A 15342-nucleotide genomic window follows, 5' to 3' on the forward strand; every position below is an offset into this window, starting at 1 on the left:
CAAAAAGTGGGAATGTGCTAATAAAGTTTGTGGATGACACAAAACTGGGAGGTATTGCCAATTTAGAGAAGGACTGGGATATCATACAGGAAGATCTGGATGACCTTGTAAACTGGAGTAATAGTAATAGGATGAAATTTAATAGTGAAAAGTGCAAAGTCATGCATTTAGGGATTAATAACAAGAATTTTTGTTATAAACTGAGGACGCATCACTTGGAAGTAACAGAGGAGGAGAAGGACTTTGGACTATTGGTTGATCACAGGATAACTATGGGGCGCCAATGTGATATGGCCATGAAAAAAGCTAATGCGGTCTTGGGATACATCAGGCGAGGTATTTCCAGTAGAGATAAGGAGGTGTTAGTGCCATTATACAAGGCACCGGTGAGACCTCATCTGGAATACTGTGTTTAGTTCTGGCGTCCCATGTTTAAGAAGGATGAATTCAAACTGGAACAGGTACAGAGAAGGGCTACGAGAATGATCCGAGGAATGGAAAACCTATCTTATGAAAGGAGACTCAAGGAGCTTGGCTTGTTTAGCCTAACCAAAAGAAGGCTGAGGGGAGATATGATTGCTCTCTATAAATATATCAGAGGGATAAATACCAGGGAGGGAGAGGAATTATTTAAGCTCAGTACCATTGTGGACACAAGAACAAATGGATATAAACTGGCCATCAGGAAGTTTAGACTTGAAATTGGATGAAGGTTTCTAACCATCAGAGGAGTGAAGTTCTAGAACAGCCTTCCAAGGGAAGCAGTGGGGGCAAAAGATTTATCTGGCTTCAAGATTAAGCTCGATAAATTTATGGAGGAGACGGTATAATGGGATAACATGAATTTGGCAATTAATTGATCTTTTAACTATTCATGGTAAATAGGCCCAATGGCCTGTGATGGGATGTTAGATGGGGTGGGATCTGAGTTACTACAGAGAATTCTTGGGTATCTGGCTGGTGAATCTTGCCCATATGCTCATGGTTCAGCTGATCGCCATATTTGGGGTTGGGAAGGAATTTTCCTCCAGGGCAGATTGGCAGAGTCCCTGGGGTTTTTTCGCCTTCCTCTACAGCGTGGGGCACGGGTCACTTGCTGGAGGATTCTCTGCACCTTGAAGTCTTTAAACCATGATTTGAGGACTTCAATAGCTCAGAAATAGGTGAGAGGTTTATTGCAGGAGTGGGTAGGTGAGATTCTGTGGCCTGCAATGTGCAGGAGGTCAGACTAGATGATCACAATGGTCCTTTCTGACCTTAACGTCTATGAGTCTATGAGAATGTTGGTGCTGTATATACAATACAACCTTTTTCTGAATCAGGAGAGACACTGTTCTTTCCCCATGGAAATGTTGGTGGCACTACCAATGGTTTGAATGTATCCCTGGGTAACAGAAAATGACAATTCTATCACGTTTCAGTCTCTCAACATTTTTCTTTTCAGATATTTCTGTATCTACAAATGCAGTTTAAATAAATCTAGGAGTACTGTAGACACATATCCCTAGTTATGCTGCTCTCATCATACATCATTCCTCTCCAAGAATGAAAAAGGAAATTAACCTGCAGATATCACTTCAGTATTCTTAATAAAACTCAATAAAGTAGCAAACTGCTTTATACTTCACAATTTATTCGCTAGAACCACCAGCAATGCAACACCCTCCCACTTCTTCTACTGCCTGTAAATCAACTGGAATACAATCTTCAGCATGAACAAAAGATCTGTCTCAGTGAAACTTCTAGGATCAGTTGTTCTGCCCTGCCCCAGTGTATTAATCCATAGCCTGATTGTCTGGTGGATTCAGCAGAGTTCTGGGAGCCAACACACTTGGATTCTACTCCTGACTCTGCCACTGATTCACTGACCAACTGTATAACCCTGGGTAGATTACAAAGCACTTGGATTTCCAGATAGGCCGGGAACATGCAGCTCCCTTTGATTTCAATGGGATCTGTAGGTACTAAGCTGACGCCCAGGCCCTTAATTTCTCTGTACATTTGTTTCTTTATCTGTAAAATGGAGGCGGAATAAACAGTTCTGTAAAGCACTTTGAGATCTTTGGATAAAGAGACCTATGGTCTACACTTAAAATGCGGAAGTGATGCAGTTGTGGCGCTACAGCTATGCTGATGTAGCACTTCTGTGTAGACACCCACTACAGTGACAGATGGGGCTCTCCCATCACTACTGTAGTTAATCCACCCCCCTGAGAGATGGTAGCTAGGTCAACGGAATAATTCTTCCGTTGACCAAGCACTGTCTACACCAGGCGGATAGGCTGACAAGCTACGTCTCTCAAGGGTGTGGATTTTTCACACCCCAAGACACTTAGCTATGCTGATGTAAGTTTTCATTGTAGACCGGCCCATAAAAACAGACTAATAGCATCTTCACCCTTGCCCAATCTATCAGCTTCATCATTACTTGTCTTCACAAGATTATTCAGTGTTTTACCCTAAATTGCTGTCATCAACAATGCTACATCATTCCCTCAGAAGTAAGAGGTTTAAAATGCATGAGACCTACTGTAATTTAAAAATAGGCACCTGGAGAAAGTAGGGTACTTGGGCAAAGGTTCTCCAGAAAAAAGGGTATAAAATATATGGAATAAGTTACTGTGGAAAGAGGTTGTAATAAAGACTATAAATGAGTTCAAGACACTTTGCTTTATTTGAAAGAATTAGGGATTTTAAGAATAATGGTAAAAGAAAGAAAAAAGGCAGGAATGTTGGGGTGGATTGTTTAATCATATCCCTACAGTGGGTTTTTTCTGGTCCCTCTAGCCACAACTTTTCCATTTCTAACAGAGGCTTCACATCATCTTTTTCTCTTTCGAATGTGAAGTGCTCCAAAGTGTGTCTTTTATACGTCTTCTTACTTTTGGATATCTTGAGTCAAATGCTCAACTTGCCTAAATTGTCATAGATCAACTGAGTTCAATGGAGCTAAGACAATTTCAATGCATGCAGCTAAGGATCTGTCCCCTCATGTGATGATATCGCTTCAGTCTTGACAATCACATATGCAGATGACACAATATACACTATACTCCTTTGTTTCACACTCTGAATTCTCTACCACCAGTTTCCTGATGCTCCTTGGTACAACCTAAATTTCTACCAAAATAATCTCTGTGCCAATGAAAAATCCTTCTTTTTTCATGTCCCTGACTCATTCTCTAACTCACTGTGCTTTAACACAACCATCCATCTGTAAATCCAACACCACAATTCATCCTTACCCTTAGACACCACTGTCTACAAAAGTACTTATTCACGCCTTAATTACTTCCCATCAGCTATTGCAGATCCCCTTTCTGATCTTCCTAAATCCCTTCTCTCTAAATCTCAGGTCCGTCAGACTTTGTGTCCACACTGTTCATTTGTTCCAGGAAGCAGGACCAGAACACTCGTTTTCTATAACCTTTACTGACTTTCCATCAAGCTATGTATCTTGTGTTCCTGGTTTTTGAAACTTATATGGATTCTTGTTCTACTCGGACTCTCTTAAATTCACTGCCGTACCCAACTCACATACTCCTGGCTTCCGGACTCTTTTCATTGTGTGGATATTTGAGTTGTTTTCTCTCTTGAACTGCTTCCCATTTATTTTTAATATTCCTTTCCTCAAATCAAATGAATAACTTTATCTTCTCCTCATGTTATTGCATCCTTACATTCTCCTTTCATTGTAGCTTCTGTAGTCTGTAATAATACTTGCATTTTTACCATTATTAAATTTCGTCTTTGGCTCTAGTCCACCTTCCTGCAGTTTTTCCTTTTCTACTTGTATGATAATCACTGCCCAGGATCTAATTTTGAAGACCCTCTCTGTCTGTTTCAGCCTCTTCTGTGAAGTGTTTTATGGACACTTCATAAGAAGAATTACATATAAAAATGTTATATCGTATCTATACTTCAGAAAATATTTTTCAAGTCACATGATCATTTGTGGAAGGAGTGAATCAGCCATTTATTCAGGTAATATAAAAGCAATAATAAATTTAACATTTCTACAAATTAACACCACTCAGGTTTATTATTGTAATCAAACTTAATAGACATGTGTCCAGCTGATTGCTAACCTTTTAGGATGACATTTATTGTCTTTATGCAATATGTTTAAATCTCACAAGATGACATTTGAACAGTGTGAATCAATCTATTTTATGGATGTTATTTTTTTCTATGACTTAAAAATATATTTATCCTACCAATAATTTACTTGGAAGAAAATAAAAGGAGAATCATAACATACTGTTGCCCACTTAAACGTGAATGAAAGCGTTCTGAGACCTATTTTCTGAAACTGGCCATAAGGCCAAGCATCTTTTATTAAAAACAACACTAAAGCTGACCTGCTAATTTGGGAGACACCTGAGAAAATTATGTTTATATTGTGTTTATAATTCAGAGACAAGATCAGCTGCCCTTCCCTTAGCTCTACAAATAGATTCACAGGACAGTGGCATGGTAGCTAGCTGGTACTTTTTTGCCAGAGGTTTCTCTAGATGGATGCCAATGGATACTTCCCTCTCCTGACCAATCATAGCCTGGCTTTGCATTGGGCTGTGCCGATGGACATTCCCTTTGGGTCTAAGGAGCCCTCTTCGGGAACTGCTCCCTCCTTAGGCTGAGCAGGGAAGGAACAATGGACCATTCACACACTCTACCTGTAGCAAGGATTTTCCACACACTCATGCCGCTGGAGTGTGATTCAGGGCTATTATCTGTCCTTATCCTTAGGGTATCGTATTGGCATTCAGTTGCTAAATGTGTTGTTTTTGTTACATTGACTAAGCATTGCATTTTCTTTTCTGTTTGAGTCTAGGTAGAATCTCATTCAGGTTTCCATGTCTCAGAATATTATGTCAAAACTGTGCGGATAGACATTCTTTGCAGGGAATAAACACATTTGCCTGCTTAGGCTGACACAATAGGTAGGAACAGGTTCGTATCTCCAAGAATTGTGAGATTCAATGTGTGGCTGGGACAGACACACTTACTGGCAGAGACTGCCTGGAAGTGTCTCAGTGGTGCCCCTAACCCTCTCGAGAGGTGGCGGTGGTGGGGGATATAGTGTGGCTTGCGGTCTAATGTGCATGTCTAGGCCTGAATAGGCTGAACAGTATGATGGCTGTGTAGCAGTTTTGATCTTAGGATCTGCAAGTCAGGCTGCACAGCTATGAGCACCACTTTGCTGCAAAGACTATGTTCATACTCCTCCTTCATTACTTTACGTTATGTTTATTAAAAAAGTCATGGCCATTGTGCCATAAACAGTTCCTTAGTTTATGCACAGGTTTTTTGGGATCCCCTGGGAAATGCATGCTGCCACTACAGAAATGCAAAAATAGTGCAGAAAGGGAATTTTTCAAGCAGCAAGTTGGTGGTGGGGGTTTAAACCCATTTCAAGATAACTCAGTTTTTATTAACAAAAACATGTCAGTTCCAAAATGTGATTTGATATCTATGCTAAACTTGTATATCCTTCATTTGTGCATACAAAAATCAGTATCTGAATGTATAAAAATAATTTCTGAATGGGTGTGTTTGCTGTTAACTCAATGGATGTGCATGCTAACTTTATATGCACAATTTAGACATCAACCTTTCAAACTTTTGCCCTTAAAATCTAGTGAACATTCCTCATCAGAACAGCACAGCTTTAAGTTGAACTGAGATGCCAAAAATGTAAATGATGGTGTACTTGCCACTCATATAAAATCCCACCATACTAATTTGCAGCTAGTGTTTGGATTACTCTTTGTGAGAGACACGTTGCCACATCCATTTCTGAGTCTCATAAAAGCTTATTTTTCAGTTCTCAAAGCTTACTTCCCCACACCTAACATTTAAATAGGCTTTTGGAATTGAAAACAAAGCTTTAGGAGCTTCATAATTGGCTGTGGCAACTCAGACTATGATAACAGCCGGATTGTGTAGCTTTCCTAGGGACCTGCAAAATCATATGCTTAGTTCGAAAGGGCCTCTAAAAATAAGAGCAATAATAGTCAAATTTGATACCAGAAGTAATTAGCATGGTACCCTGGACTTACCCTATATGTATGAGGCATTGTAAGCAATTATGTTACATAAGATGTTTCGCAGATACCATGGTACCACACAGTTCTTTCATTACTCTTGTGTCATGTTTATCATTAATGGACATTATATATTTACTTCAAAAGGACACATTCTAATATATCTGTAGATTGTAACAGGAGAACGTATACCTTTGGTTCTTAAGGAAGTAAGAGAATAAATATAGTGCAGATATTTAAACTTTTTTTTATGCTTATAAATGTATTCAGATACTTTGCAGTATAACATTACAGATAATATTTGCAGGCTGTATTTTCTTATAATTTATACTAATAAAGGCAGGTAGCTCTTTTTTACTATTTATAAATCTGGTAATTAATACTTGAACTTTGGGTTACTTATGTAAATTCAGAAGTAATTTATAACAAACATTATCCTTAGCACCATATTTTTGAATGACATTATTCAGAAAGGATATCAATCTCCATTGCATATTTTCATTTACACAGATTCAAGTATTACCCTTTAGCTTGAATTAAAAAAATATGAAGGAAATTAACACAAATTTAATTTAAAGCAGTATACAAGTGTACAAGCAACACAACAATATATATAACGTTTGGAGTTAATAGTGCCATATATTGCTATGTCTGCCAATTACAGCACACAAGCATTAGCATTTTTTATCAGAGAAAGATGATGATTTTACACATTTAGGAAAATACTTCTTGCATAGATATGGTCTATACGTATCTGGATTGTCTGGTATTTTGCGAATCAGTTGCAATAGGATCTGAGGTTAACATAAAAAACAACCCTTCAGCAAGACATAGCATTCTTCAGTGGAAGATAATCAATACAGTTATGCCTAGATACAATGAGACCCAGGTAAGGACACTGTGCTTATCCTAATTCACACACTTCTGCTTTTTGTATATTTGCCTGTATTCATATTCCTAAATACTTCAAGTTGTGAAATGTTTCATACCTATGTAACTCCCACAGTTTATAATGGAAGTTCTTGGCTAAAACCCAGGGCAGTCTGGTTTAGGAAGCTTAGGGGTTAACATTGCTTTAGTATTTCGCTTTTTTTAATTCCCTTCTCTTTGCGAATGACATTCATCCCATATGCAAAGTAACACATGGACATGCTGTGACCGTAGTTTACATGCTAGTCGACTAGGATATATTATTTAGTTGTATTACTTTAACTACCAAAATCATAAAATAAAATGCATACGTAGTAAAAACTGATTATACAACAAATACCTGTTTTTAAATTGCCTTGGGACTGTTTATGGAGCTCTCTGGACTAAAGCAATTACTAAAACTAGATCTGAATGCCATTATAGATGGTCTTTTCTTATATAACCCATATTTATATTTACCAATAAAAGCAGACTTAAAGCTTGCAGTAATGTCTTGGTGGAGAAAGCCGGACAAATTTATTATCTATGATCCCTTCTTTATCTTTTGCCTTTACATTTGGGATAACTCTGAGGTACTTAAATGATATGAATAAGTCTCATTAGTCCATGACTCTTCTATTGTAAGCAAAAATCCTCCATCTAAAAATGAGATATGAAAAATGCTTCTACATATTGTGAAAAAATAAACAAATTACAGAGATATTGTCAGTGGAGTATAACAAAATCAAAGGATACTAGTGCCTCAGTACTATAGGATCTCTAAGATGAAGACCAGATATTTGGTGAAAGTAACATTGAGCCATTTATTTTCAAAGCATGGGAGACATTTAATTGTAGGTAGTCTGTTGCAATAATTTTTTTGTCTTGTATGCAAAGCACAGGTGATGTCATTCTGTTTGATTAACAAGGCAGCAAAATGACTCCACAACACTATTATGGATAGGTTTAGCTTCTGGTTTGTCAAAAAAGCATCTAGCACACTTTGCAAGCTATATAAATAACGATAAACATTCTTACTAGCTCAGACAACAAACATGTATATCAGAAATCAATTTACTCATAAAAGTACCATTTGCAATACATTCTTTTAAATGGATTGGGTTCTAGCTGTGTGAAGTTTTATTTTAATGTGTTTTAACAAATAAGAGCAGCCATCAAGAAACCTAACTGTCTAACATGATTTTATTTGGTATAATAGAAGGATAAATGTGAAAGTCATGTGTTAATTCTAACCTTCAGGATGCTCATCATCAAAAGTTTCAAATTACAGTAAAATATAATTTCTGTTCTTTTCTGGGTTGGAGAATTCTGATGGATTCAGACATAATACATAGATCTGGATAATTTTTTAAAAGCGTGCACTGAATTTTTTTTTAATTAAAAAGTGTCTTTATATAATCTGAAAATTATCTAAAGCCATTAAAAAGCAGTAATGTTCTACTGTCTCAGTTTCATTTTATCCTATTGAAGTTTAACAAGTGGTGGCAGCTTTCCAGATAGCTCGCATAAAAGATTCAAATTAGGTGTCAAAGTTGAATAAGGCAGGTTTGTTTTAATTTTTTCTCTCTCATGCATACTGCTGAAATGGAAATGGTAATGACAATATAACAAGTTTCCTCAAATAAATCAAGTTCACAAGACAATTCTTAAATTATGCCCAGTGTGCATCTCATTGATGTGCTGCAAGCTGACATGATATTGATGTATGGTATTCAAAAATGATCCAAAAGTTGCATTTCAGCACAGACTGCAGTACATATTCTATTAATATATTCCACACTCAGATCTAAAGCACAAAGAGCATACATGTACCTTAAAGCTGTAACTCCCCTGCAGTGAGAAAGTGGAAAAGTGATGGCACATAATGCCATTGCAGCTGCAATATTTCTGAACTAGGACACTCAAAAAAGGGCACTAGCTATTAACATTTCTGGAAACTTTAAGTTTAATTCCACAGAAAAGATTTAGCTGTTTAGTGGTAAGAAAAAAACCAGAAAGAACAGTTAGTCTGCAAAGAAATTTGCTTAAACAAATATTAGAAGGAAAATATTTCAGAATCAGATTTCTCTAATAATCTCGTACCCTGAGGCTATTCTCTTTTTCAGTTTTAGCATGTCAGGATATTGGCAAAGTTGTAAAAGAGCAAGAATATTTTTCTAAAAGGAAACAATACTACATTGAAAATATGCAATTTTTAATGTTTAGAGTATAGCCTCTAAAGACAAGAAACCTAGTGAAGGTACAAGATTTGCAGTTAAATCCTGTAGTCATGTACAATAATAAAACAAGCTTAAGAAGATAGAGCATGCAGTGTGTGTCTCATTAATTATCGTGCATTTGAAAAATCAATGTATCAATTAATATGTAGGAATGCAATGAAATGTAATCTTTTTTATTTTCACAGCTTGATGAGGAAGAGATTTTATTGAAACAGTGTTTAATTAATTACAATGTATTATATTAAAATCTACCTGTTCATTTGCAAGATTTGCAAAACAGGAGACAGGAAAAAACAACAGTTTCATACACAAAACTAGATGTACTTTTCCAAACCCATAATTTATTTGCCTGTGGATTTTACCCAGACACATTTATCTAGGTGTATATAAATGCACAGAGAGAAAGAGATAAATATTTCTATATCAAATATATCTCCACTCAGGGTTGCTATCATAGAGAAAATAAACAGTGTTACTTTTCAAGTTTTAAAATAAATGCTTCTACAGTGAATTTCTTTCACAATAGAATAAAATTAAGTATTTTAAGGCTGCATACACTAATGTTTAAAAGGATCATTAAGAAAATGATTCCCATACTGGGCTAAATCCTGAAGTCTTCCTTCAGGCAAAACTCCAACATGAGATTTTGCTGTTGTCAAAACTCCTGGTAACAGCTTTGTTAAAAAACAATCTTTCGTCCCAAAGCAAAAAAAAAAAAAAGCCTTGGAGTTTTTCACTATGGTTATCTGAATGGGCAAAAGTCTGAATGAATTATCTCAAAGGAAGGTGCTATTTCTTTTCAGTCACTTTTGAACTATTACTGCCCTATTCGGTATATTCTTCCAGAAAAGTTACAATGCTAACTGGCACTGTGCACAAGATTTTACACCACCAACAAACCCAGTCAACAGTTCTGCTTTGCCATACTTGCCATTTGTTCAAAATACGACACACACACACAGATTAAAAATACCATCAGGCAAGAAGAAAAACCATTTCTGTCTAGTAGAAAATATACAATATGTTACATCTGTACTTCACAAGCCTTATAGTTTTGGGTCCAAGAAAAAGTAAAATAAAAACTTCGTAGGCACCAAAGGCCTTTGCATCTTTCAAGGGCAAGATTTCCAGTCTGTTGAATCTTGCAGTGCTGAACATTTGTAATAAGCCCTTAACTCTTCTGACTTAGAAATGGATGACAACTAAGTCTGGAGCCACAAAAGCTACAGAGACCCCCTAACATATTTTCCATCTGCCATAAGCAAAACATTAACATCAAAATCCATTCATCCTTCTTAGCATCCATATCTGGGGTGTCTGGGCTGTATCAATTGCACAATTGTTAAAAAAATAAAAGATAAATCTTTCATTTTCATCAACACTGACATTTCTTACCCAAATCTATACTCTAGGGTAGCCAGGAGGCCTTGGGAAGTCCCTGGGCGAAGATGCTAGATGGCATAAGGTGTGATTAGTTAGTGGAGTCTTGTTTGTGATTTGTAGCAGCAATGAAGAATCTTCTTTTTACCCACGACAGTCAAAACTCCTACTTCTCTACCATGAAGGACATTACATAAAGTCATTGTAGCCCACTCTTAAAATGCCCCACTTCCCTTACTAAAGCAGTTTATTCTATGCATCACTAACAGGTACACTGGGTCTTGTATTGTATCCCAAGCGCGCGCCCCCCCCCCCCCCCCAGCCTGTCAATATAACCAAACTTCCTGATCCTTGAAAGCAAACACATTTATACTTATATTGTAACATTTTCATATCAAAACTATAAATTTATTTTAAAACATACATTTTTGGGTTACATTTTCAGGAACTTCCTAACTTGCACCACCATTAGTTGCATATGTAAACCCCTTCCTTGACATGATCAAGAAGGATAACTTCTTTCTCTTTCCACTTTCTCTTCTTTGATGCTGCATTTGTGGTATGTATCAAATGTTTATAATGATAATTCCATCTGCGGCCCAAATACAGATTCAATACCCCTTTCTGCATTACCAGATATTAACATAGCACAAACAATAAGGGCCCTTTTCTATAAAACAGAAAAAAACACTTTCACTTTCCTTTACCATTGTAAAGCTTACTTTTAAAACTCAATCATGCACTCTTTCCTCTTTTATTAACAATTAAAACTTTCATCATCAGTATCTCCAATTCCAGATTGTACATCTCAGATTTAAGGTCAGATATTAGCCAGCCAAGATGTGGTTATGCAAGGTGGAAAGGCGGAACAAAGAGCCTCTTTGCCCTTTTCCTACACTCCCCCAAGCACAAGGACCAGCATACCTTAAATGGGAAAGAGGAAGGGATATATCCTCTCCTGCAACCCCAGCTAAGTCCAGTGAGCTCCAACAAACCAAGAACTGTGGGAGTCATTGTATCTCCATGGAGCATAATGCCTTTAGGAGTAACCCCTGAGATGGGGTGGGTCCACATTGGTCTGTGTGTATTAACTTAAGTTCTTTTGGAATTTACAGTACACTTTAGTACTCAACTCTGCTACCAGGACAGCTCCTGTTATTTGTTAGGCGTACTTCCCCGTTCCTGTTATGAAAGTTATTTGCTCTTGTTAGGGAGCCCATCTTCGTCCTTTCACAGTTCTTTCAAAGACCAAAAAGAAGGAAAACGTTACCATTGGTGGTGTTTAGTAGCAAAATTGTCTTTTACATGTTAGAAGCCACCACTGATAATTTGCCTCTTCAGAAGTTGTTCTTTTGATAAATGATATTTTTATCAATCAAGCTGATCAGAATATCATACCATCACGTTCAGGTTTGTGCCTCTATCTTAGATCTTCTTGATAAAACCATAAGAAGCAAATACACCAAAAGAAAGATCTACTTTTTATGTTCAGACTAGCGGTTTCAGCTATTATCTCTCTTTCTCACGTTGTTTTCATTTTCATTATGCATTGGTTTTGGCAACAGGTTTATGATATGAAACTTCATTGAGATAGAGAACACATGCATGAAAAAGAAAATGTGTGAAATGACCATATTGCTGGGGTATTTTTATCATGTGGTTCAGTTTGCTTGTTATCATGTACTTAAGGGAAATATACCACAATTGCAACAGTAACAACCTACAAAATATCTCTCTTTCACTTGGTTTTTGTTAAGAATTATGTTATTTGCAGTCAGAATAGCTCAAGATGCAGCAGTGAAATGAAACCTATGTCCAATGTTGCCAGAGAACAGAAAGAAATATAACATTAATGTTTCTCTCTCTGATTTGCTTTTGATTAAGGATGGATGACTGCTACCAAGACCACTTGAAGATGAAATCTTTGCCCTAACTTTCAAAACAACAGCAAAAATATATTTCCCTCTTTCTTCTTTTCTGTGTGTTAAGGATAGATGCTGACTTTCTGGAAGCACTGCAGCAAGTTATGAATAATGTATGAAATGAAAAATTCCTGCTTACTGCACAGAGAAAGTACAGACAGCTAGCTATATGCTACATGCTAGCCAAACACAACCAAACAGCCCAGCAAGCTAAGAAATCCCAAGACCTACCCTACTTCTCCCACAGGAAATTAAAACAAAATAAAATATTTTTTTTTGTTTCCTCCTGCTAAAACCCCAGAGGCACTCACTTAGCTCCTGTCTAAAGAAGATCCTCACTCATGAAAACTCCAAGCGCCCAACATCAAAATCCATCCAGAATACTAAAAAGGAAACTAAATAACATTCTCTTTAGAAGTTTATAGTGAGTTTTAAAAGTTGGTAAAATTTTCCCATCTAGCTCCCATCTAGATATTGGTTGTAAGTCTCAAAGTCTCATCTACAAGCGTCTTCCAGCTGTTTGAATATATTGGAGAGTTACGTAACAGAGAGGGAGTGGCTTCCAAGGCAAATGAGAGGGTGTTTACTTTTAAATTGCTGTTTCAATTAGGTACTCAAATATTAGGTGGTGCTAGAGTTTGTCATCTACGATCTGAACTAATTTAAGGGGTAGTCCACATTTTGACATGTCAATCTTACTTGTTCAAACATATTTGTGGTTTGATGGTACTGTGATACAACATGATGATACAATGCAAAGATGTTGTGATGCAACATGTTTGTTTTTATATTCTTCCAGTAAAAGTGCTTATTATTAAACTATTTGTTGAGTTACTGCCCAAAGACCCAAATAATGACAAGGGTCCCATTGTACTAGGTGCTGGAAAACAAGGACGACGACATTATTCCTTGCCCCAACAAGCTTACAAACAAATGAAAACACAGACAAGTGATGGACAAAAAGGATACAATGTACTAGCCCAGGGTACAGAACAAAAGATTCCTCCAATAATTTTATTATTATTTCATTTGTAAAATAGTTTCTCCTTATTTGGTGGCATTGTACTTACTCAAAGGCTCCCCATGAGAATAGTTACGCCCATCTTTAGTTTTAACTAAAATTGACACACAGATCAGTGTTACTGTAAAGACAGAAGCACAGCAGTTCCACATAACTCTCAAGGAACTAATCTGTGCTGGAGCAATTAAAAAAACTAGTTTGTGAATCTCATAAGGTCCTTAGCAGTATCCGATTATTGATACCTCCAAGCCTAATATAGTTCAGCTTTTTGTTGACTACACTTTAGAGACCCCCTTCCTTCTCATACTACAAATGAACAACTAGATCTAAATGTTAAAAAGGGACTAATGATTTAGGGTGCCTTCATTTTTGGATGCCAATTTTACACACCTTCATACGTCCTGATTTTTAGAGGGACTGTACTGCTCAACACTTCCTGAGAAACCATGCCCCTGTAAGGAATTTCAAATTGGGTGCGCCCTAAAAAATGGAGTCATGCAAAATCACTAATCATCTTCTAAAATTTAGGTCTTCAAGCCTATTATTGAAAGACTCAAAGTCCAAGGCCAGAAAGAACCATTGTGATAATCTAGTCTGACCTCCGGTATACCACAGGCCATAGAATTTACCTAAAATAATACCCAGAGTACATTTTTTAATTTTTCAAGGCTGGCTCAGTTTAACACAGCATGAAATTAAAGGTGGCAATAGCTCAACAATAAATGGATTTAAAAGCAAGAGAATTTTAAAGACAGAGTTGATTTGAACAAATAACTATTTGTGGATATGGACTGTATCCATTCAGCCTACGTTACTCACACCCACAAGATGAAATGACATATTCCAGGATAGTTACGTCCTGCTATATTCCTTATATATGCAAATGATGTATATATAAAAATGAATGTAAAATGTCATAACTAATTATTTTCTAATGAAGCTGAATTTTTTTTTGACTCACAAGAGACTAAGATAAAAATGGATTATAAAATTCTGTTGAACCCTCTATTGATTCTGGGCAGAAGAACCATCAGATGTCCTAAGAATGTCAGTCACATGTGGTTATTCACCATATTTCTGGCATATATGCAAGGATTGGTACATCTACGCCATCACTGTTAAACTGTAAGTTTGTCAAAGGGGAATATTGGCTTGTGGCCAAATAGTAGGTCTGAATTTCTGTCATGAAAATAGGCATCACAAGAGGAAGTTTCTTGCAGAATATTCTTTCCTTATGCTAACCTTTACACCATTTCCTATATCAAAAATCAGCCTGCTAAATTCATGCTTTCACAACAGTCAAATGGAATTGACCCTATATCTCGCTGTCCTGCAGAGATCATCGCTGACGAAATATGCATGAGAGCTGATTATATTCTGTTGGAAAAGGGACAAGAAGAAGTGATTGAAATTTCTATAGAGAACATCAGTTCTTGCTTAGAACAATTTTGCATATAAATAGGGCATAAAACGGTCTGTACTCAATTTGTTCTCCAGTTGTTGACAAAAAATGTCATCAACTCCACTGTATATTGCACTCCTAAACTTCTATCTTCTTGTAATGCAAACCTAGATCTGATTAATCAATCAGTGAATCACTATGCTTATGTAGAGCCACCCAAAATGAGAATCTCATTGCCCTTAATAAATGAAATAAGAAAGCAAATTAAAAATCAGTATCAAGCAAATAAGTTCTGAGATTAGTTTTGAAAAGATCCAGGAGCTAATATAGAAATAGGAAAGCAGTTCTTCAAGGAGCTGCAAAATGAGTCAGAGGCCAAGGACCATTGTCAATGGTCCTGACATGAGAAACTATTAATGTC

General features: G+C 36.7%; 1 protein-coding gene across 6 annotated transcripts in view; it reads right to left on the reverse strand.

The window, feature by feature from the left end:
* The window catches only part of DIAPH2 (diaphanous related formin 2), an 811416-nt gene that overhangs the window by 131909 nt on the left and 664165 nt on the right, over positions 1-15342 (reverse strand). Inside the window, exon 28 of one of the 6 annotated variants that reach the window (XM_037908254.2) lies at positions 1326-14896. The exons of the other annotated variants lie outside the window; for them this stretch is intronic. Coding sequence (XP_037764182.1) covers positions 14859-14896 — 38 coding nt within the window. The 3' untranslated portion in view covers positions 1326-14858. Of the gene's footprint in view, positions 1-1325; positions 14897-15342 lie in introns of those variants that run through there. 6 annotated transcript variants of the gene reach the window in all.

The sequence above is a fragment of the Chelonia mydas genome, chromosome 9 (assembly GCF_015237465.2).
Source record: "Chelonia mydas isolate rCheMyd1 chromosome 9, rCheMyd1.pri.v2, whole genome shotgun sequence".
NCBI lineage: Eukaryota > Metazoa > Chordata > Testudines > Cheloniidae > Chelonia > Chelonia mydas.